This window comes from Dromaius novaehollandiae, chromosome 1 (assembly GCF_036370855.1).
Source record: "Dromaius novaehollandiae isolate bDroNov1 chromosome 1, bDroNov1.hap1, whole genome shotgun sequence".
NCBI classification, from domain to species: Eukaryota; Metazoa; Chordata; class Aves; order Casuariiformes; family Dromaiidae; genus Dromaius; species Dromaius novaehollandiae.
In genome coordinates, this window is record NC_088098.1 from 56,458,770 (window position 1) to 56,479,501 (window position 20,732).

At 44.0% G+C, this 20,732-nt stretch overlaps 1 protein-coding gene across 2 annotated transcripts; it reads left to right on the forward strand.

Annotated features, from left to right (window-relative positions):
• Nucleotides 1–2,357: 2,357 nt before the first annotated feature.
• PRDM4 (PR/SET domain 4) lies at nucleotides 2,358–20,241 on the forward strand. 2 transcript variants are annotated; one of them, XR_010389569.1, is made up of 12 exons: nucleotides 2,358–2,656; nucleotides 4,024–4,157; nucleotides 4,818–5,003; nucleotides 7,083–7,877; nucleotides 11,036–11,185; nucleotides 12,394–12,512; nucleotides 13,275–13,360; nucleotides 14,520–14,647; nucleotides 15,195–15,509; nucleotides 17,453–17,621; nucleotides 18,274–18,470; nucleotides 19,037–19,176. XR_010389569.1 is itself a non-coding variant. In XM_064513344.1 (11 exons), exons 1-11 carry the CDS (start codon nucleotides 2,646–2,648, stop codon nucleotides 19,344–19,346), a joined length of 2,403 nt encoding a protein of 800 aa, XP_064369414.1. In that variant the 5' UTR covers nucleotides 2,360–2,645; the 3' UTR covers nucleotides 19,347–20,241. The 2 variants fall into 2 exon arrangements, 1 of the variants encoding a protein (XP_064369414.1); XM_064513344.1 differs by lacking the exon at nucleotides 18,274–18,470 and having other exon boundaries at nucleotides 2,360–2,656; nucleotides 19,037–20,241.
• The last annotated feature ends 491 nt before the right edge of the window (nucleotides 20,242–20,732 follow it).

Sequence of the window (20,732 nt, forward strand, 5' to 3'; positions counted from 1 at the left end):
GTACCAAAGCTTGCTTACTGCATCTTTTTTTCCCCGTGACTCCACAAGTCTCCCTTATGCTTCAGTATGTCTCCAGGATCTGAAGACAACTTGAAAAATAGCGCTGTAATTTCTTCCTTATGCAGCAAGGACTGCTACAGATGTCAATAACCTAAGCTTTTGGGGACAGAGTGCAGTTGTCTTATCAAAACACTTCACATATAAATGTTCAGTATATAAAAAATACCTTCCCTTTCAGAAGTAATATTTCTGAAATGTGTTTTATCATTATACCTTGGGCATGCAGAATATATCTCTGCGGACACAGACTAATTTCTCATTCAGTGACACTTCATATTATCACTGACTTCCTTTGATACTTCGTGCTTTAAACTGGTAGTTCGATATCACTCGTTCAAGGGAGTAGAGTGACTGCAAAACAAGCTGAAGTCTGGAGGACTCATATATTTGCCAGTAGGAGAAAGTACCCTTATCTGGGTATGACTATGTCCAATCTGGCTCACAGGCCACAGAGTATTACTTTCAGCTCAGTTAGTTGAAATAACACAAGAATTTCTGTAACAGGCCAGTTCTCTGGTAGAGCTAGTCTATCGTAATTGGCATAAAGACAAGCTCAGGGCTTGGGATAACAGGACAGAGGCAAGATGTATTGAGCATAACAGAAGTTGCAAGGGTGACAGAAATGAAAACAAAAGGTCTCCAGTTGTATTCTATGTATTAGGGAATGCAATGTGAAGAGGGGGACTTTGAGGCTTTTCTTGTAGCTGCCCGTACTTTATCAAAGCCAGCAGGCTTGTAATTTTTCAGGAGCACTTCTAAGAAAGATGCAAAGTATTAGCAACCACCATGTGAATATGTGGTACTATATTCACAAAAATAAAGCACAGACAAACCTCCATCACATTCTTAGCAGCCCCCAAAAGCCTGAGGGGCTGTCTGGCTTGATGAGATAGTGTTTATTGGCTGATTCAGATACACTCGATCATGGAGGAGTTAATATCACTTGGCTTAGTGGGGAACATGAGTGCTTTTCAAATATATGTGAAACTAAATGAGGTCACTCTTTCAGTCACAGATGATACTGAGGCCTGGATTCACTTCACCTAACTGTAGTTCTCTACAAGTTATATATATAGACTAAACTAATTATGTAGGTTCCAGTTGTACTATGACTAGTACAGTGGCTATAGACACAGAAAAACACCTCCAAAGGGGATTCATCCCACATGTCTTAGAAGTCTACCCCAGGATGGGACAAGGCATTTTCTGCAGGAGCCTACTTCTCTCCATCAGCTGCAGATAGAGCTTGAAGAACTAGTTTATGTGAGGTGGCTAAATTTTAGACGAAGTCAAATCAGGAGAGACTAATTCCACCTCTAAAAGCACCGATAAGTTTGTACTGAACTGGAATTACCCTTCCAGATCTTTCATTCAGGCTTTTTAGATCAAAAGGTATCAGGCAGAAAAATACCTTAAGTTTCCTCCTGTGCAGACACCCTATCAAGGGATGTCTCATTAAATGAGACATCATTTAAGTGTCAGGCTTGATCAAATTACAGAAGCATATTAGTGTTTCAGGAAGCAGCCGTTCACCCCAGTACTTAAGTAACCTGTAGACTGATTTGAGCAGCGTGTGATTAATATACATGTGTCACAGGTGACTGTGAGCTGCAAAACTACTCACACACATCAAGATATCCTAGCCTTTGCCGGAATTATAGGTATTAGCCATAAATCATACGTATTTAAAGAATACCAGATCTCCAGAATGTATCTAGGAAAGCACGGGCTGATGATACCAGAGCCCATGAAATGTAACCCTCTAACGACAGCAGATACACAGGTATAATGAGAACCGAGTGAAAAAGCTTGGATTTTTGTGTGGAAGAAATGAATAATCATCACAGCTTTCCTCCGAAAGAAGTGGCGTATGAAATGTCAGGTTGAACAGCAAGTCCTTGATAGGCTGAGATGACACTTGAGGACTGGAGAATAGCAACTGAAGTTGTCCTCTGAGGAGGAAAAAGTGCTATGTATCCAGCAACTTCCAGGACAGGTCTCCTTTTAACGTTTTCTTATTCCATTTCTTCTTTTAGCAATATACTCTCGCTGGTGGTTACTTTTCACGCAAACCTCTGCAATAACCGTTAAGGAAAGACTTGCCGGGCAGGGCGCTAAGCGCAAAGCGAGCTGCAAGGCGGCCCAGCTCCGCACCGAGGCCAGCCCCGAGGCCGCACAAGCGGTTTCTCCAGGCCGGCAGCCGCGCCCGGGCAGCGGCGGGTACCGGGCACAGCCCGGGCAGGGGAGGCGGCGGCGGGCAGGGCCGGGGCGGCGGCGGCGCTTGCCGGCGGCGGAAGCTCCCCCTCCGCCATCGCCGCCGCCGCCATCGCCGCCTCCTCGTCCGTCCCTCCCTCCTTCCCCTGCGCCAGCGGGGCCGGCGCCGCTCGGGGCCCGCCCATGAGGCGGCGGCGGCTGTGGCTGTGGCCGCGCTGGGGCTGGGGCTGGGGCTGGCCCGCGGGGCCCGGGCCGCGCGGCGGGGGCTGGCGCCTGCCCTAGGGGCGGCGGCGGTGGGCCGGGACTGAGGGGCCCCATGCGGCGGCGGCCGCTCCGCCGCCGGCAGAGGCCCCGCGCCGGCACCGGGCCCCATGCACCCCAGGTGAGCGGCCTCGCGTCCGCCGCGGCCCGCGCCGGGGCCGGGGGACGCGCGGGCCTCGGCGGCAGATCCTGGCGGCGGGAGGGTCCCCTGGCGCCCCCCAAACGGCCGCGCCGCCCGCAGGCCGCGCGTCCCCCCGCCCGTCGCGCGGCGGGGAGAGGGGGCCGCGGCGGGATGCGGTGCGGGGTCAGCGTTGTGCCCAGGCGTGGCAGCGGCGCGGAGCCGGCCGTGGGGCTGGCCCGCGGGGGTCGCGTGGGGCTGGTGGGTTTTGAGCGGCACCTTTCTTTCCTAAGGGCCGGGGGCGAGCCGAGCCCCGGCCCCCGCCTGCCGTGCTAGCCCCGGCGCTGCTGCTGGTGTGGCATGCGCGAGGGGTGAGGATCGGCCTTGCATCAGTCCTTTTTCTGCTCCGGGTTAGGACCGCTGCGGGCATAGCCCGTCTCCCCGACCCTGCAGACTACCGATCATCATCTCTGCGTGGGCAAGCATGCCAGGGCGTGCAGGGCTCGAGGCAGGGCCCCCTACGTGGGCTGCCTCAGACCCCAGAGGAGGGACGCCGGCCTACTTGCTTTCTCCCGAAGTGGAGCGTTTGGGCTGTGCAGCAGCCCCTATGGCTCCCAGAACCCTGCCACTGGTCGCGTGGCGTGGGCCCGCTGGAGTAGCTCGAGAGGTGCAGGCACTTGGGTGCCACTGGTCGATCAGTCTGAAATAATGTGTCATCCACGGTGCCAGGGTTTTTTGTGCGATCGGAGCATGTGCCAGTGAAGAGCCAGGCAAAGGTAGCCTATTGAAACTCTATAAAATGGCTATTTTGCAGAGGTGACTCTTGGCCCTATTGGCCTGGTTCAAGTTGGTGGTGAATTAGAGGGTTTGTGTCCACTGCCAGTTTTAAGTGAGTTTTCCCCCTCCTCTCCCATGAGGAGAGGAGGAACTTTGAATATGAATGTGGATTTCAGAAGTTACGAAATACAAATCAGACGCCATTGTCCAAACATTTGTGACATTCAGCTTGCAGATTGGTCTGCGTTCACAATACTTAAATCACAATGGCTTTGACTGTGAGGAGTGAAGCCTTGTTTTCTGGACAACCACAGACAGCTGTGGTCTGATTTGTGTTTTGGAACCAGCTTTTAAATCCAGGATATTGGTATCTAGTATGATCAATATGTATCGATCACATTGTGATCATAGTGTGAGTGACTGATGTGTCATATGCTTAGCTTTCTAAGGCAGAGTTTTAATGTGTCAATATCTGATTTTAAGTTTGTTGACTCAGTCCTCCTTCATCACAGTAATCAGGAATGTTGCTGCTTCTGTTCCTCTCTCACACTTTTTTTTTTCTCCTCATCCCCTCTCTGTTCCCTGTCCTCCAGAATGAATGAAATGAACTTGAGTCCTGTAGGGATGGACCAGCTGACCTCGTCCTCTGTGAGCAATGCCCTGCCTGTCTCAGGGAGTCACTTGGGATTGGCAGCATCACCCACTCACAACGCCATACCAGCACCAGGTAAGGGGAGAAGCTCCCACAAAGGGTATGACAGCTGGTGCTCTGTGTTTTACACTTCACATGGAAGTTCACAATTGGTAGCAACATTTGCTTTGATAGTAAGTCACGCACTATAGCGGATCTCACGGCTCATCAGATGATCGGCATAGCGTTGTGGAAGGACAGACCATAAAGCATTGCTTATGGGACGAAGGAAAAGGGATGTGTGCTTACCAGGCCTATACCTTAATGAGAATCTTGTTTTGTTCTAATGGGGCGTTTTGCACTGCGTGTATGTGGGTGGTAGCAGAGTCTTTTGAAATGTTAACTGTAGCTGCGAATCTGTCTCCATCTTTGTCTATTTTCACTCGGGTGGAAATAATGATTTTTTTTAACCTGTAAAGCAAAATTGTTTTCTTATCTGTTTTTTTCAGGGGGCTCCACAGACATTTGCAAAGCAGAAACAGACCCTACATAATAAATCCAAAAAAGATCTAGCCACATTCAAGCATGCCTCTCAGTCCAATAACTGTGATCCCTTCTTTGAAGCTTGTCACCTTGCTTTGAAAATACCATTATGTGCTTCCATAATGAACTTCTAAGCAATTAGAAAGCCTTTTTGGTTATTTTTTGTAAGCTCAAATAGTTCCATTGAGTTTAAATGGGCATTTTCTTTTGCAGGCTTGCCTGTTGCAATTCCAAACTTGGGCCCCTCCTTGAGTTCCTTGCCCTCTGCTCTGTCTCTGATGCTCCCAATGGGTATTGGGGATCGAGGAGTGATGTGTGGTATACCAGAGAGAAACTACACCCTACCTCCACCACCGTACCCTCACCTGGAGAGCAGCTATTTTAGACACATTCTACCTGGTAAGTAGTCTGATGCTGATGGATGGGAACATAGAAAGAGATTGTGTTAAGAGCAGTGTGGTTCCTATCCTGAAGCAGCCAATACTAAATGAGTATTTTGTGGAGCTGTGAATTCACAGAGTTTGAAGTCTGTGTTATTTATGCACCTGTATTTTCTTTTATGTCTCTCTCTCTATAAAAATATGAAGAGAATTGCAGGGCATTTGCTACTTTAACTAAAACTCTGATTGCTCCTCCTGTTGCTTTATTTTTAAGATCAACAGAAAACAAGACATGCCTGGTTTTGATCTCAAGTGGCCTGTTGTAGTCTGAAAACTGCTGCTGTTTTTTATTTTTTCCTGTAGTCTGAAGTAACACATTGATATGGGCATAATGCTCGGATGCAGTAGTTCAAAGCTTAAAAAGAACAAGCCTTCAGTGAGGAGTTTGGGCTCCTTCCTATCCCTTTAGTCCATGGCACAGTTTTTCTCATGATTGTTCAAAGCTGATTTCCAAAGGTCTAACATACTGTTTTCTATCTCAGTTCCCCTCTAGCATGCATTTTACAGTGTTAATGTAAAATTTTACATGGAAATACATCAAGACACAGAAATTTGAGCTTTAAATGTTGTCCTTCTTTTGTTTTGTAGCTATGATTGACATGGTGGAAGAGGGTAGATAAACTTCAAGGTTGCACAGTGAGTGTTGTTGTTTCAGCCTGGATTAGGAAAAAAAATACAGCAGCCCGCATTAAATCCCATCCAACTACCTGCAACTGGTGGCTGAACTCCCCTATTTAGGAGTAACCTTTGCTACTAAATGCCTGTGGGCAAAGGGCAGAGGGGGAGATAGTGCGTCTGAGAGCCAAGGGTATTTGCCATATTTCTGAGCTGCAATAATTTATGCAGAAATATATCTTCTTCCTTGTAAGCTGCTTGATGATTATCTGACATTTCACAGGGCTCTTCTGTCAGTCATCTTACTGCCTTCAAGAATCTCCCTTGTTCAAGCCACATGGCAGTATTCCATGCAGAAATATTTGATACCATTGATTAAATGAAACTGTTTATTACTAATTTTGTGGCTCAGCCTTTTTTTGTGGGGTTATTCCACTGTTGCAGGAAGACTATCCATATATGCATATTAGTGATAATGCCCATATTTGAATGGAAAGCTTGTACAGAGCAAATGGCATATAGGGTTCAAGGCCAAAAAGAAACATGCTGACTCAGATCTTGCAGAATCTGCAAAATCTTTCTCTGTCTCCACTGGAAGTACTGTTTACACAAATGTGCTGATGTATTTCCTCCAAAGACCTTTCAGCTTTGTCCAACAAGAGAAGTTGGTAGTATGTAAGTGTAGGTCAGTGTTTCTTCATATCTTAAGTTACAAGGTTGTTTGACGTTGAAGAGCTTTCCAGAGCTACCAGACCTTGGTATCAGGACCTTGGTACAGTTTTATGCTTTTCATTTAAGAAAAGAGAGCAGGTGACTCAGGATACCTTTGAGAGGTGTTAGCTTGGTCCTTCAGGATTGCAGTTGATGAGCTCTGAGAGGGACAATTGTGTTATTTAGTCTTAGAGGAGGGAAGTAGTCATTGTTAAAACTTAAACACCTAAGCAAAAAAGATGTATCCTGGAGAACTGTTTCTACTTCCCGTACTCCTAGCAAAGAGTAACCAGGGATTATGAAATTTTTAATTGTACTAGCAGTCTTTCATCTTTTGTGAGCTATTTCTTGAGAATGAAAAATTATAACTAAAAAGCGAGGAACCCCTTTCTGATTCAGTTTGTGTACTAAGGAGCATAGGCTAATGCTGCGAGAAACTTGGCTGTTCAGAATATGACAAGTAGAGGCTTTCCTTATTGGATGGAAACTCTGTTTTCGTTGTCAAATGACACCTTGGAAAGAGAGTCTGGTAGGCATATGTTTGTGAGTCATGTTTTAGAATTAGTGCTTCTTAATTGGACATCATGTATAGAGTGTGTCTTCAGGGATCTAGGTCTTAATGTAGTGTACCACAGGGACTGGCTATTTTTGTTTAAGATTTGAAAACTGATGTTATCTCACCTTTTCCTATTTTCCCCTCTCATTCTATCAGGTATCTTATCTTACTTGGCTGACAGACCTCCACCTCAGTACATCCATCCCAACACTATAAATGTTGATAGCAATCCAGCATTGTCAGTCCCCAGTAATCCCTCAGCCCTAGATCCATACCAGCCCAGTGGATCCGTGGGGCTGGAACCCGGAATTGTCTCCATGGACTCCCGCACAGTGAACGCGCATGGTGCTCAAAGTCTGCATCCTAGTGACAGCCATGAAGTAGCGCTGGATACGACAATCACTATGGAGAGTGTTTCAAGAGTAACCAGCCCAATCTCTACAGATGGGATGACAGAGGAGCTTACGATGGATGATGTAGCTGGGGATCATTCGCAGATGCCAGATGGCTCCCGGAATCACGAACCTTTAGCCGTAGACACGGTGGGCAGTAACTTGACGTCGGATGCTGTGGGGCATGGTGGCGTCATCCCCATTCACAGTAGCACTTTGGAACTCCCCGTTGTCATGGAGCCCGACCACATCGCCGGGCGAGTGACCGGAATATCAGACAGCACACTAAATGACTCCATTCATACTGTGGCCATGAGCACCAACTCTGTGAGCGTGGCGCTCTCTACCTCACACAATCTAGCTTCCTTGGACTCTGTAGCCTTGCACGAAGTGGGCCTCAGCCTTGAGCCGGTGGCGGTGTCTTCCATAAATCAGGAAGTAGCCATGGGGCCAAGTCACGTGGATGTGTCCGCAGACAATCTTGCCTTCGTACCATCCTCTCTGCAAATGGAAGACTCTAATTCAAACAAGGAGAACATGGCTACCTTGTTTACCATATGTAAGTGCGCATTTACTGCTTTCTCTGGGTAGAGTTTGTTGGGCAGCTGTTAGCTGAAGGGTGGACAGGTCTCTTGCAGGCAGTCTTACAGATCTCTGGTGAAAGAAACTTAGTTTTCTTCACTAGTCCACAAAAGCTGTACATCTGCAATTGCAGATTAACCTCTGGCTAAAAGGAATAAGGGCATGTTTCAGCATTGTTCTCTTTGTATCCATCTCCCATGCCACCTTGAGGCTGGAAGCATAATTCCTTGTGAGCCTCTTGGCTTTTGTAGATAGCTGATACTGCCCTTTGCAGTGAGGCTGTTGTTTTTTAAAGTCACTTCACAAATGACTCTTCTTGCTCCTTAGAAAAATGCCCAGGCTGTACACTTCCTCATGTGTGTATAATTGTTGAGTATAATGTTGTGCGATTTTTCTAAAATTAAACCATGAACAATCATTGTGAAATTACGGTTCTCAAAAAGACCTACTGGAAAGAAGAGCAGAAAGGGAGGGAAGTTTTTACTGTTTCTAATTATTCTCATCAAAGGACTTCAGTGCAGAGGTTAGCTGATTTCCTAGGAAGAGAGGAGCACTGGACATTGCACTCTCAATCCTGTCACAGCTAAAGGGGTGGAGTTCAAGAACTGTGAAGTTCTCGTTTGCTGGGACAGAGATCTTTGAACTTCCACCTGCGGCATGACTGGCTTCCTGCCACTGAAGTGTAAGGCCAGCTTTTATATTCAGTTTTGTTGTGGTAGGATTGCTGAGTGCTGCCTTTGCATGCAAACTGGCCCTATGTCTGTCAGATTTTTATGACGAGCTTTGCCTGCAGATCTTTTTAAAGAAATTGAAAGAAACAGTGTCTTCTTTAGCAATGTGAGAGGTGCAGTTTAGTGCATAGTCCTCTGAGTCTAGTCAGGCACTTGAACAAAACCTTTTGTTTTTTGTGGTGAAATATAACTTAAAATCAGGTGGGTTTAGAACTATGATAAAATTATAACTCTTAGTGGAAGAGTTTCACAACTGATGCCCTCGGAAGTTCATACTAGCATCTGTTGATGACTATAAGGGCATGCTGAACAAGTAACAATCAAAATACTTTGGTATCCACCATGCTAGTGATGAAATCCCTTCTCTCATTCACTCCGGAGAGGTTTGGTGTGCCAATTTATTGTTGCTATATTTAAACTAGTCTAAAGCTGTTTCCTAGCTGACATTCACCATTGGTAGGATATTATAATGGTTATTCCACTCCTGGAGCTTTCATGTGGTTTGCAAAATAGATCTTTCACTTGGGAAGGTTACATTTTAACTTTTTATTGTTGTTTTTAAACTTCTGAGTAAAACGTGAATTGTTGGATGAGTGACAACAAGGAGGAGGAGTTGTTTTAGAGCCTGTTGATGATCTTTCCTCCCTGGGAAGGCAGGAGTTGGGGCCTTTTTCAGAAAGATTTTGTGAAACATTAAGTAGTACTAGTCATCTGTGTTCGCAGTCATGGGTGCCTAAATCAGAGAAGTAAAACACTGTGATTCCTTGCATTACTTGGCAGGGAAGAAAGTGAAAAGGAAACAGTATATTGCACATGCCTTGGAATGTGGGGGTTTATTCATCGTCTTGAAAAATGTATGGATCCCTAAACCTTTGCAGGTGGAGGTGAGAACCCCTATAGAAATGTCACATGCCTAAAACTTGCTTTTCTTCGTTTTAACCTTGTTGGGGCTAGTTCATGAGCCTCCAGTGGTCTGTGACATGCAAGGCTAAAAACAACTGTTACGAACAGTATTTCTCATTACTCAGGTCTGGTTGCTGTACTTCTACACTTCAACCATACACAGGAAGCAATTATTATACAAGCTCTACCTAATTAATTAACTCAGTACCTACATATCTGTAACTTTATAGTTGCTTAATTTTTACTTTGTATGGGGCCAGATAACAGTAGTCTGACGTATTAAGGGATTATCCCCAAAGCTCTCCCCCCTCCAAAAGAAAAGAAATTAATGAAGCTGTTGTTTACGCCAGGTGATGATTGCTTCTGTGATAGGTTTGTCATACCAAAGTTGAGCCTAAAGAGGGCAAAGAAGGTCTCTGTGGAGACTCTGCTTGATTAGCTGAGCACCCCTCTTCAGAAGAAAGATTCATCAGGAAAGTGGTTGCTGAATAGGTGTTTGTTGCTCCATTCATATAGAAGTAAAAGGACAGAAGTGTTTCTAGAAGTGTTTTATGCTGTACTTTTTCCTGAAATTATTGGACTGTGTAAAAATATCTTCCAATGGTTTATTTATCAGCAGTACTTAAGCTGAATGACAGACTGGAAAAATGATGCTATTGCCTGTTCTTGGCCCTATGCTTTTTGTTCCATTCAGTGATATCTCATAAAGGTACTATATGAGTTTATTGCAGTAGGCTCTTCGAGAGCAACAGTGAGGCCAGTTTCCTGCTGCCATGGAAACCTGTGCATTGTCTGAATTTAATTGGGAATAAAGGGATATGTGGGTTCAAATTAGAAGAATTTTAGAAAGAAAACACTGTCTCTGTGCATGATTACCCTTGAGGTTCTACATGCAAGAAAACACTTGTGTTTCTGGTAAATTTGGAAAACTTAACCAGTCAGGAGTTGTTTGGTTTGGTCTGGCTTGTTTTTTTTTTTTTTTTTTTTTTTTTTTTTTTTTTTAACCTGCCAATAAAAGAAATTTCGCTTGTGATCTGAAAGAAAAGGGCTCTCTCCATCATTTGTGTTAATGCCAGTTTCGGGGAGACTGCCATCGGAGTACTACAGTAGTTTGGGTGAAGAGTGGATTCTGTCCCATGGCTAGATTACCCCTGTAGGGATAAGTCTAGAAGATTAAGTTACCATCAGTAGGGTGAGTAGGAGATCCTCATGTTTGATCTGAATTGGATAGGAGCAGCTGTGTGTACTATCTGACATGTAGTCAAGTGATTCACGTTCTTCTGAGTAAAAGCTGGTAAAGCTGATGAGTTAAACCACATAGAAGCAGCCTGCTCTTTGAACATTATAGCGTTTTTAATCTTTCAAGTTCTGTACCCCTAGTATGAGTTCAAACCAAACATCTCTGGCAGGGGCTGAGCCGAAACATGTTGGTCGGGAGCTGAGTGCACCACGGGGGCTGTTGCATCTTTTTGATCCCTGTTGTCCCTTTCCCTCTCTGCAGGGTGCACACTGTGTGACAAGGCATATCCATCAGACTGCCCAGATCACGGGCCTGTCACCTTCATTCCTGACACCCCGATAGAGAGCCGCGCCAGGCTTTCTCTCCCTAAGCAGCTTGTCCTCCGACAGTCTATCATGGGAGCTGAAGTGGGTAAGAATCAAATTACTGTATGTTTCTGTGGAGCAGTTTAAAATACATCCACCTTCTGAAATCCCAAACCTTAGGGATTTTAATATGGGAAAGATACACTGCCATGGAGACGTGGTTCCCTCTTTTGTAATTCCTATGACTTCTTATATTATGCAAGAGCCTCTTGTCCTCTGGTCACTGTTTAGGGGTGCTGCCACAGAGCATTAGCTGAAATACTTGATGGGGTCAAGAACAAGCTACATATGATGTTTATTCTTATCACGTGCTAAACTGCCCAGGCACAGCTTTTTTAAGGAAAACATTATAGTAACTGCAGTTTTGGGGAAGATAATGATTAGAAATAATGGAGGAGATTTCTGTCTGCTTATTCATCAGCCTGGTTTGCTACCTGTGGGTCTTCTGGATGCTCTTATTGGAGAATTGATCACAAGTGCCTCTTTTCTTTCTTTCCTCCCTCATTTACATTTGGCATGTAGACTGTGACCTTGTCATTGGATGTGGACCTTGTTACTGTATTTCACACCATTGGCACCTGGAAATCGAAGAGTACAGTACAATACTCTAAGGATCTGAAGGCTAGAGAAGAATGTGATTATTGGCTTGCTTAGTGATGCTGCTTGTTAAGAGTAGATTACATCTGTTCTTTTCAAGCTGCACTAGTTTCCAGTTTATTCCTAAAAGCTATTCAGTGTATTCTTGTAGACCTATATATATGTGTTTAATAATAAATAATATACACGCAGGAATCCCTCTGCCCATGACAGAAATACAGCTGCCTCTGGGGAGAAATGCAGAAGCTGCTTAACAATGCCCAGCAACAATTCTGGAAATTCCTGGGGATTAGGTAGGCAAAATGTAGTTACTGAAACTAGTATTTTCTGCTTCTGCAGAAAGTGCCATGAAAATTTTAATTGGTACAAGTGGTTAGGATCTTGGTTCTTATAGCTTATTGGAAAGTAAATTACTTGCTTTTGACAAACAAAATAAATATTTGTAATTACAACAAAGCGGCTCCCAATAGTGTCATGTGGTGGTGGTGGTTCTTGTTTCTGCAGTAGGTGTGTTCTACATGTGAAGTAGAAGCTTTGATGATCTTATGCCTAGATATTACCCTTGGAGCGTTACCTCATAAACTTCCCATCTCTTTGTTATGCATGATTAGTTGTTTATATACTTGATTTCTGCAGATGTTTATCTTCTACTGATAGGTGTGTGGACACGAGAAACCATTCCTGTAAGGACTTGTTTTGGACCTTTGATCGGGCAGCAAAGCCATTCTCTGGAGGTGGCTGACTGGACAGACAAAGTAGCCAGTCACATCTGGAAGGTCAGTGGATGTTACGGCTCACAGATCCTGCAAGTGTGCCTGTGTCTTGTGAAAGCCATCATAGGACACAGCAACTTTAACATTATCATCCTCACCTGAAATTAGAAACATTTCAACAATTTGTTTGATTGCTTAATACCAGCACAGCTGGTAGTATACTAGTAATCAGTCCTGAAGTACAACAGCCTTTAACGCCTTTTCTTTCAAAGGGCTGTTTGTGGTTTCCAGTATTCCTGTGGAATTGTAGCAGAGATTGTATATGAATTCCTAGGGCAGCATTTGTTTATTTGTTTTATATCATTGTTTATTGAAAGCTCCCACAGGTGATAAATCATTTGCTGTAGGAAAGCTACTTGAAAGCTTTCTTTTTCTCATCAGTTCATGTTGAGAAAATAAAATTGATTTGTATAAATAAAGCATGTACTGTTTGCCCAGATACTATTATTCATAAGCTTAGCTTGTAAGAAAAACAGCCAAATGCATTTCTGCTGGGAGCTAAGACTGGTGAGTAGGAAAGTTGCTGATAAACAGTTTTTCTAGCCTCCTGGGTAGTAGAGAGGTCAGGATTCCTGTGTGAAAGGGCAAATAAGGAGTAAGAACAGGGCTGTGGTCTTGGCAGCGGGAACGGAGACTTCACTGCTTGGTCTAAGTAAATGCTTCCTGTCTTAAAGAAAGAAGCTGTCTTTGACTGCTTCTGTTACTGCATTTTACCCTAACGTTGCATTTTGGTGCGGATTTTTGTTTGTTTGTTTTTCCCGTTAGATTTATCACAATGGCATCCTGGAGTTCTGCATCATTACGACTGATGAAAACGAATGCAATTGGATGATGTTTGTACACAAAGCCAGGTAAAAGCCATCTGTCCTTTGCTAAGTAGCTTTGGCTACTAGGATGTGGGCTCGTAGGAGGCTGTGCAGGAGACTATGCAACCTGCTGTGCTGGCTGCCCGGATGGGTAAAGAGCTCAGTACCAAGTGACAGCTGGGAGTTTTCTAGGCATCTTGGACTGGGGAGGGGAGCAATGAAAGAGCGTACCCAGCAGAGAATGTTAAGGGGGGACCCGCATACATTCTGTAGTAAAACATCCCCAAACTTGTCTGGACACTTTGTTTTCCTTGCTTTAAAGCTTTATACGAGGTTCTTTCTATTTTCTTCCTGAATATTAGTTTGTTACTGTCTTCTTTCTGTCTCATTCCTTCTGGATATATCTGTGAAGATGGTTTTGACTGGCTTTTTTTGCGTTTGACCTGTGTTAGTGATGTGTCCCTGGGTTCTTTTGGCTTGAAGTTGCAAACTCTTACAAATCCTGAGACCTGTCCTTTTTGGTCTCTCTGGAGCAAGAAACCATGCAGGCTTGACATCAGTATTGCTTCATACGTGGGCCAGTGAGAAGACTGGACCTCTCCTATTGCTCTGTGACAGAAACTAGGTTTTCCCTGCAGTTCATTTCATCGTTCCAGTATGCAGGAGTCAAGAAGCTGATGCTTGATCTTCCACTGCAGTGTAGCAGTTCTTTTTCTCATTTCAGATAATGGGAACACAGGCATACAGCTTCAAAAGATGAATTGTAACATCTTGGAAATGTTCTCCACGAGTTATTTTTGAAGATAACTTTGCTTTAAGGCTTTCCTGATACATATATTTTTTTTCCCTCATGTGTTCTTTATTTCTTAAGGGGTTTGTGAAAAAAATATTTGTTTTTTAATTTATTTTCTTAAGATGCCATCAACTCTTTTCCCTCCACCCACTCCAATCTCTGTTACTTTCTCTGCAACATATTTCAGTGTCATGAATGTTTTATGGCTTACTGGACTGGGTTGGCTCTCAAGGTCCAGTTTTTTTGTTTTTTGTAATAAAGGAGTGACAAAAGTGAAAATTTTCATAAAGTGCTGACAGGCCTTTGTGGTTCTCCCATTGCCTATTAATAGGAATCTCCTCTTTTTTTTTCCCCCTGTCAAAAAGTGAATATTTCTGGAGGGTTTTTTCTTTACTGTCCTTATTGCTGTAGAAACCGGGAAGAGCAGAATCTGGTAGCTTATCCTCATGATGGAAAAATTTACTTTTGCACCTCGCGGGACATCCCACCTGAACATGAGCTTCTCTTTTATTTTAGCCGGGACTACGCACGGCAACTTGGTAAGTAAGCACTGACCTTTGTTGACTTTGCAGAGAGCACCCAGCTCAAATTACCTTTTAGTGCCATCTCTGGGTACTGTGACTTGGGAGTGCTGTATGTTCTGTGTCAGTTCCTAGTGGTACACATCGTAGTCCCTTTTTACATTTCATTGCTACCATCATTTACAAGGAATGTTTCCTGTCTAATTCTGCTGATCAGGAGTAAAAGATTACAGTTTTGAAGAAAAGGGGCTGTTTTTCTGCTGTTCATCCATCCGCTGCTAAGGGAATTTTGCTAGTCGAAGATGTTCCCACCCTCCCCACCTTCAGTTGTGCTAATTTGGGTTTCGTGGAGCTGTGCTCAAAACCAGTCCAAAGCATGGCGTCACAAAACAGTTGAAATGACCTGCCTGAAAGTGCTAAGAAGGAAGCACCGGCATTGAAGGGAGCAGGGGTGAAAATCTTTTCAGCTGGCTTTGCTACTGGGGCAAAGTGTTAACTTGGGTCATACTCGTACTCTGCTAGGCCTTGCTGTGCCTCATTAAAAGTGATGCTTTTGTACTCCAAGGTGTCCCTGAACATCCAGACGTGCACATCTGTCACTGTGGAAAGGAATGTGCTTCCTACGCGGACTTCAAGGCCCATTTGAGTAGCCATATTCACAATCACCTCCCCAGCCAGGGGCACAGCAGCAGCCATGGGCCAGGCCACGGCAAGGAAAGGAAATGGAAGTGCTCCATGTGCCCCCAGGCTTTCATCTCCCCTTCCAAACTCCACGTCCACTTCATGGGGCACATGGGCATGAAGCCGCACAAGTGTGATTTCTGTAGCAAAGCTTTCAGTGATCCTAGCAACCTACGGACACACCTCAAGATACACACAGGTGAGGGCTGTGGGCTTTATAGATAAGCCTGTGCTAGTAAATACATTGGGGCAGGACCTGTTCGTTGATCCCTTGGCCAGCTAGCAGGGTGTAGCTCATGTCCATAAAGCTAAGCTCTTGTCCCCTCACTAAGAGTGGCAGCATCCTAACGGTCTATCGGAATTATTTTTAGTCCATGCTGACCCCAAGTAATGCCTGGGCATTGCCTGAGAGAGTGTAGTTGGCATGGGGTAGGACAGTGCTGGGCTCAGTGGTGTGGGTGCTACAGAACTGTACTTAGCCCTGTGTTCTGGCCCAACATGCCATGTCTAGAAGAGCTTTTGGTGAGTTAAAGCACATTACAGTTGCGAGGAAGTGCCAGGCCTGGTCTGGGAGATAGAAACCCTTTGTTTGCTCACAGCAGATCCAGTGCTGACAGCTATGGTTAAACTTAATGTGAAGGCTTCCCTCTGACTCATATGGAAAAGCTAACTGGGTTTGAGAGCTTGTGATGTAGACGGTTGTACACTTATGTAGAGGGCCGAGTCCTTTCTGCTCTTTCCCATTTGAGTTATTTTTCATCTGAAGCAAATGGCGCAAGACTGAAATTGGTGACTGTGGGATCAGACTGAAGGGGGTAAGTCTGTTACCCAGCTGTGTCATGCTTCAAAATTTAAGTCTGAACATACTGTTGACTTGTGTGTGGCATTTGGATATTGCTCTAGAGGTTTTTGGGGATAAAGTAAGAATTGTCAGAAGATAGTGAATGAGAGCTTTTAGAGGAAAATAAAATAGCAAAAGATTTTTCAACTGTGTAAGAAGAGAGGGAATGAGAAAGGTATGTATTCGGTACAGAGAGGATAGGGGATGGAGTAAAGATCAAGTATGGTCCAGAAACAGGCAAGGTGGATACGTTTGCCTGATTTTTTTCAGTGAGGTTGAAATGGCTAGTGAGAGTCAAGGTATGGAAATCACAAAGCTGGAACGTGAATAAAATTGGGATTTCAGTGAATTTAAGTCAAGCACAGGAAGCTGCAGGCTCAAGAGTGAGGAGTTTTAATAAACTGATTGTGCAAGTGTGGTACCATATGACCACAAAATACTAGGTGGGATAGAGGTTCAAGTGGTGTTCAGTCTGTTAGCCCAAATTCAGTGGTACGCAGGGGTTTAAACTGCATCTGCGAAGGAACAGTGGAAGAACTACAGATAGTAGAAAAAAAATGGGATAAAATACAGAGGTACCAAAGATCTTGATAGCTTGCTTGATATTTCTGTTAGGTAAGAGAACATGTTTATCCAAACAAAGGCAATGCAGTGCATCAAATCTGCCTGGGCTGCAGTAAGGCATCTGATGCAGTTCCAATGAGAAATTAACAGAGAGGAGGAGGTACTAAGCTGCAATAACTAGATGGCTACTGGGGTTAGTATTAAAAAGGAGGCTACAATTAGTTTTACTCAAGAATTAATCCTAGTCTTGTTAAATGTTTGCATGAATCTCCTTGCTACAAAACTTACAAGTACACTGGTGATGTTTTGTGATACCCAAAATAGGGAGGCACTGTTAGCATAGACAAGAATCAGAAAGCGTATCTTGCAGGAAAAGTTCAATGACTACAAGCAGTGGAGGAAGAGGAATGGATGGTGTTTAGCAGAACAAAGTGCAGTACCATGCACCATATACAGGGCTCAGTAGTTAGAAACAGTAGCATGAGGGTTGTCTGTCTGTATTTTTTTTTAATGAAATGAAATTACTTTCTGATTTTTTCAATAGTTAAATGGGGATTGTAACTAGGTAGGCCTTTATACTGAGTGGGAGGGAATTGTAGCTGGCGACAGGTCCTTTTTGCAAAGAATCTGCCTCTCTTTAGTATAATATTTTATTTTTCAGAAGTGGCCAGGCTTGTTTGCTCTCTGTATTTCTTGGCACACTGACTCACTCTGTGGGTACATGTGTGTAATCCTAGGTCAGAAGAATTATCGCTGTACCCTCTGTGACAAATCGTTCACCCAGAAGGCTCACTTGGAATCGCACATGGTCATTCACACAGGGGAGAAGAACCTGAAGTGCGATTACTGTGAAAAGCTATTCATGCGGAGGCAGGACCTCAAGCAGCATGTACTTACTCACACACAGTAAGTGATCTAACAGGATGCGTTGGATTGGCCAGTGCAGTAAATAATGAAGCTTAACAGCCTGAGAGAGAATCTCCAGTTTACAAATTGTTTGGCCTAGGGAGAATAGGTTCATCCTCTAAAATGAAGTGCATCTGGACAAATTCCTTGTTACTGGCATTCTGCTGAAGTTGGACTATTCTAGTGTTTGGAGTATTTTAATGACAAAGGAAATTCCAGGCATGCAACTTGTGTTGTGAAATAGCATTTTGAAGAGCTCATCATTTTAATATTTAATTTTCTGCTGAAAACTGTTTCCAAGTCCCAACATGACCATTAAAAATTATAAACTCCTCAAGAGTATTCATTAGTGAAGTCTCTTGCTCTATGCCTGGGAAGGTTCTTCATTCACAGCTGTTACCTCCCTCCCAGGTCACATTCATGCGCTTTGTCCATTCTTCTCAGGGAGGCATCCACAGTCAGGCGGGGTTGATCTGTATCCCCCGATCCTCCTCCATTGATCTCCCTCCCACTCCTTCAGCTCTCTGCCAGGCCAGATCCTCCCCTTTGCTCCAAGAATCTCCTCCATCGTGTCTGGAGCCACTCCCAGTCAGAGTTCCTCCCTTAAAGGCTACTTGCCCAAATCTAATCCCTCTACTTGTTTCACTTTCAGCATCTGGTTCTTGTACTTACTTGGAATCAGATTGCTGCTTCTTCCATGCTGCCTAGGAGACAGCATAGTGCAGCTAGCATCAGAGAGACACAGAGAGAGACAGAGACGCTTTGCTGTTTATGACCAGATCTAGGAGCAGCACTACTTGTGGCAGGCATTTTGCACAGTCATCTGCAGAATTTGACTGTCGCACTCTGGTAAGCCTGTACTTAACATTTGCAAACTGAGGTTTGTTAACATTTGGCAGTGGATTTTTGTTTGTTTGTCCCCCCCCCCGCCTTTTTGTATTTTTTGTTGCTGTTTCTGCAGGGTGGGAAGGAGAGGGACCAACCTTGCCACCATAGCAACATGTCTGCCCTTGCCAAAACACAAAGATTAAGAGTTTGATCTTACTCAAAAAAAAAGGGGGGGGGGGAGATTATAGAATTGTTTCTAAATTAATTTATCATTAAGAAAGAAAAACAGTTGGTTGCAAGCCAGCAGTTAAGCCAAAAAACCCTCAACTTTTGCCAAAGGTCTTGGGGGAATAGAAAATAGGGTCTTTGTGTACATACTGTTGCTGTTAATGCTGTGCAGTTTTCTCTCACTCTAGTACTGCAGCATTGCTGTTATCTGTGGCTTATTTCTTCTTCAAACATACTGAAACCAAAATTGAGAAAGCAGAATAACCCTTCTGTTCTCCTTCTCACCACTTCCCCACTACTTAATACAGTGTCAGCTGCCTTTCTGCAGGAGCAAACTGTAACTTTTTCATGTCTTGCAGAGAACGGCAGATCAAGTGCCCTAAGTGTGACAAGCTGTTCCTGAGGACAAATCACCTGAAGAAGCATCTCAATTCACATGAAGGAAAGAGGGACTATGTCTGTGAAAAATGCTCCAAGGCTTATCTAACCAAATACCACCTCACTCGCCACTTAAAAATATGTAAAGGCCCTACATCAAGTCTGTCAGCCCCAGAAGAGGAAGAGGAGGAGGATTCAGAGGAGGAATTAATAGACTCTATGAGGACTGAAGACTGTAGAATTAACAATGGAGTATATTCAACAGGTGATGCCCTCTCAGGACACAAATGAAGAAAGTGAGAGGGAAATCTTCTTGGATGTTAAAATTGGAAGGAAAAATCTCTTCCTTGTTTCCCCAGTCAGTATCTTACATCAATTGAGGAGTTTTCCTTTTGTTTTGGTCTCCCTGCTACCACCACTTAATAAACTCTGTAGCCAAAATGTTGAATGAGAATGGATCATGCACTTACCGTTGACAATGAACAGTTACTAAGGAGAAAATCTGATGCAAGGAGATTTTTCATGTACGCTGTGCATACTTGTTTTTCCAGATCACTCAGATTATCCAGCCACTGCCAGGATATATGAGGCACCTTGCACAGTCCTTTGAGTGAAGAGCCACAAACCAGAAATACAGTTGAGCGATTGGAGTGACCTGTGAGCCAACTGTCCTGAACTGCCAAAGCCATGATAGTAAGAAAACCAAACAAACACAAAGTTGGTGTTGGTTGATTTTTTCCCCCCCCCTATACTTTAACTGAAGGATGTGGTTTGGCACAGAGCAGAGAATATCAATGCTCAGGTTTCCTTCTAAGGGTACAGATTTAATGCTTTGGTTAAAAAAAGCCAGCTAGCGAAATCAGCATTTGTGGACAAAGCAATTACCCCACTACAGAAGTGTTCAGAAAATCAAAAATTGGCTCTCGGAAAATGGTATTGCCTCTTCTTGCTCTGGGTCACTAGGACATGTAAGTAGGTAAAGAGGGAAAGACTGTATTTACACAGTAAGGAAGAGGCTTACAGATGATCAGACAGTGTTTACAGTATGTATTACTTATTGTTGTGCTGTAAACCTTTTACCACCTAGAGTGATGGGAGGGTTTGCTGCTATTATTATTTATGGAATGAAAATGTATTTCATTCAATTGTTTTCCTTTTGAAAAATTAAAATGTGGCTCTTTTCTAATGCTCTTTTTTTAATAATTACATACTCTTGAAAAAAAGGGGGTTTATTTCATTTCTGGTACTGATCAGAGGAGAAATAGCACCACTTATTCTGCCTCTCCCAAGGTTTCCTGGTATAAGGTACGGGTAGGAACTCTTTCATGAAGATGTGGGGGTGAAAACTTTGGTCTGTAACAGCATAGTCTTGTAAGTGTGCTATATGGCTCCTCTGGCTCTGCTCTACAAGGAAAACAAACAGCTGCATTCTGTTCTTTAACAAGATTATTGGAGCTTCGCACATGAAAGAGGCTCCAGTTTTTGTCCTAAATAGCCCAAGTTCAGACATACCTCTCCCTGTACACCACGTTTAACCTAGGTTAGAGTCAGGGTCAGGGTCTGTGGGGTCTGTAGACCTTGTTCTATAGTTCTTCCATCAGCATTCTGTATTGATGCAATTTATCTGCCTTCCTCACTAGCATAAGGTATAATGGGCTAGCATGGAAAGCAGTAACA

Bases quoted from the DNA above. Each gene is read 5' to 3' on its own strand.
- PRDM4 (XM_064513344.1), top strand. The intron at 4,158-4,817 runs GTAAGGGGAGAA...TTTCTTTTGCAG, and splicing joins CAACGCCATACCAGCACCAG to GCTTGCCTGTTGCAATTCCA. The intron at 13,361-14,519 runs GTAAAAGCCATC...TTATTGCTGTAG, and splicing joins ATGTTTGTACACAAAGCCAG to AAACCGGGAAGAGCAGAATC.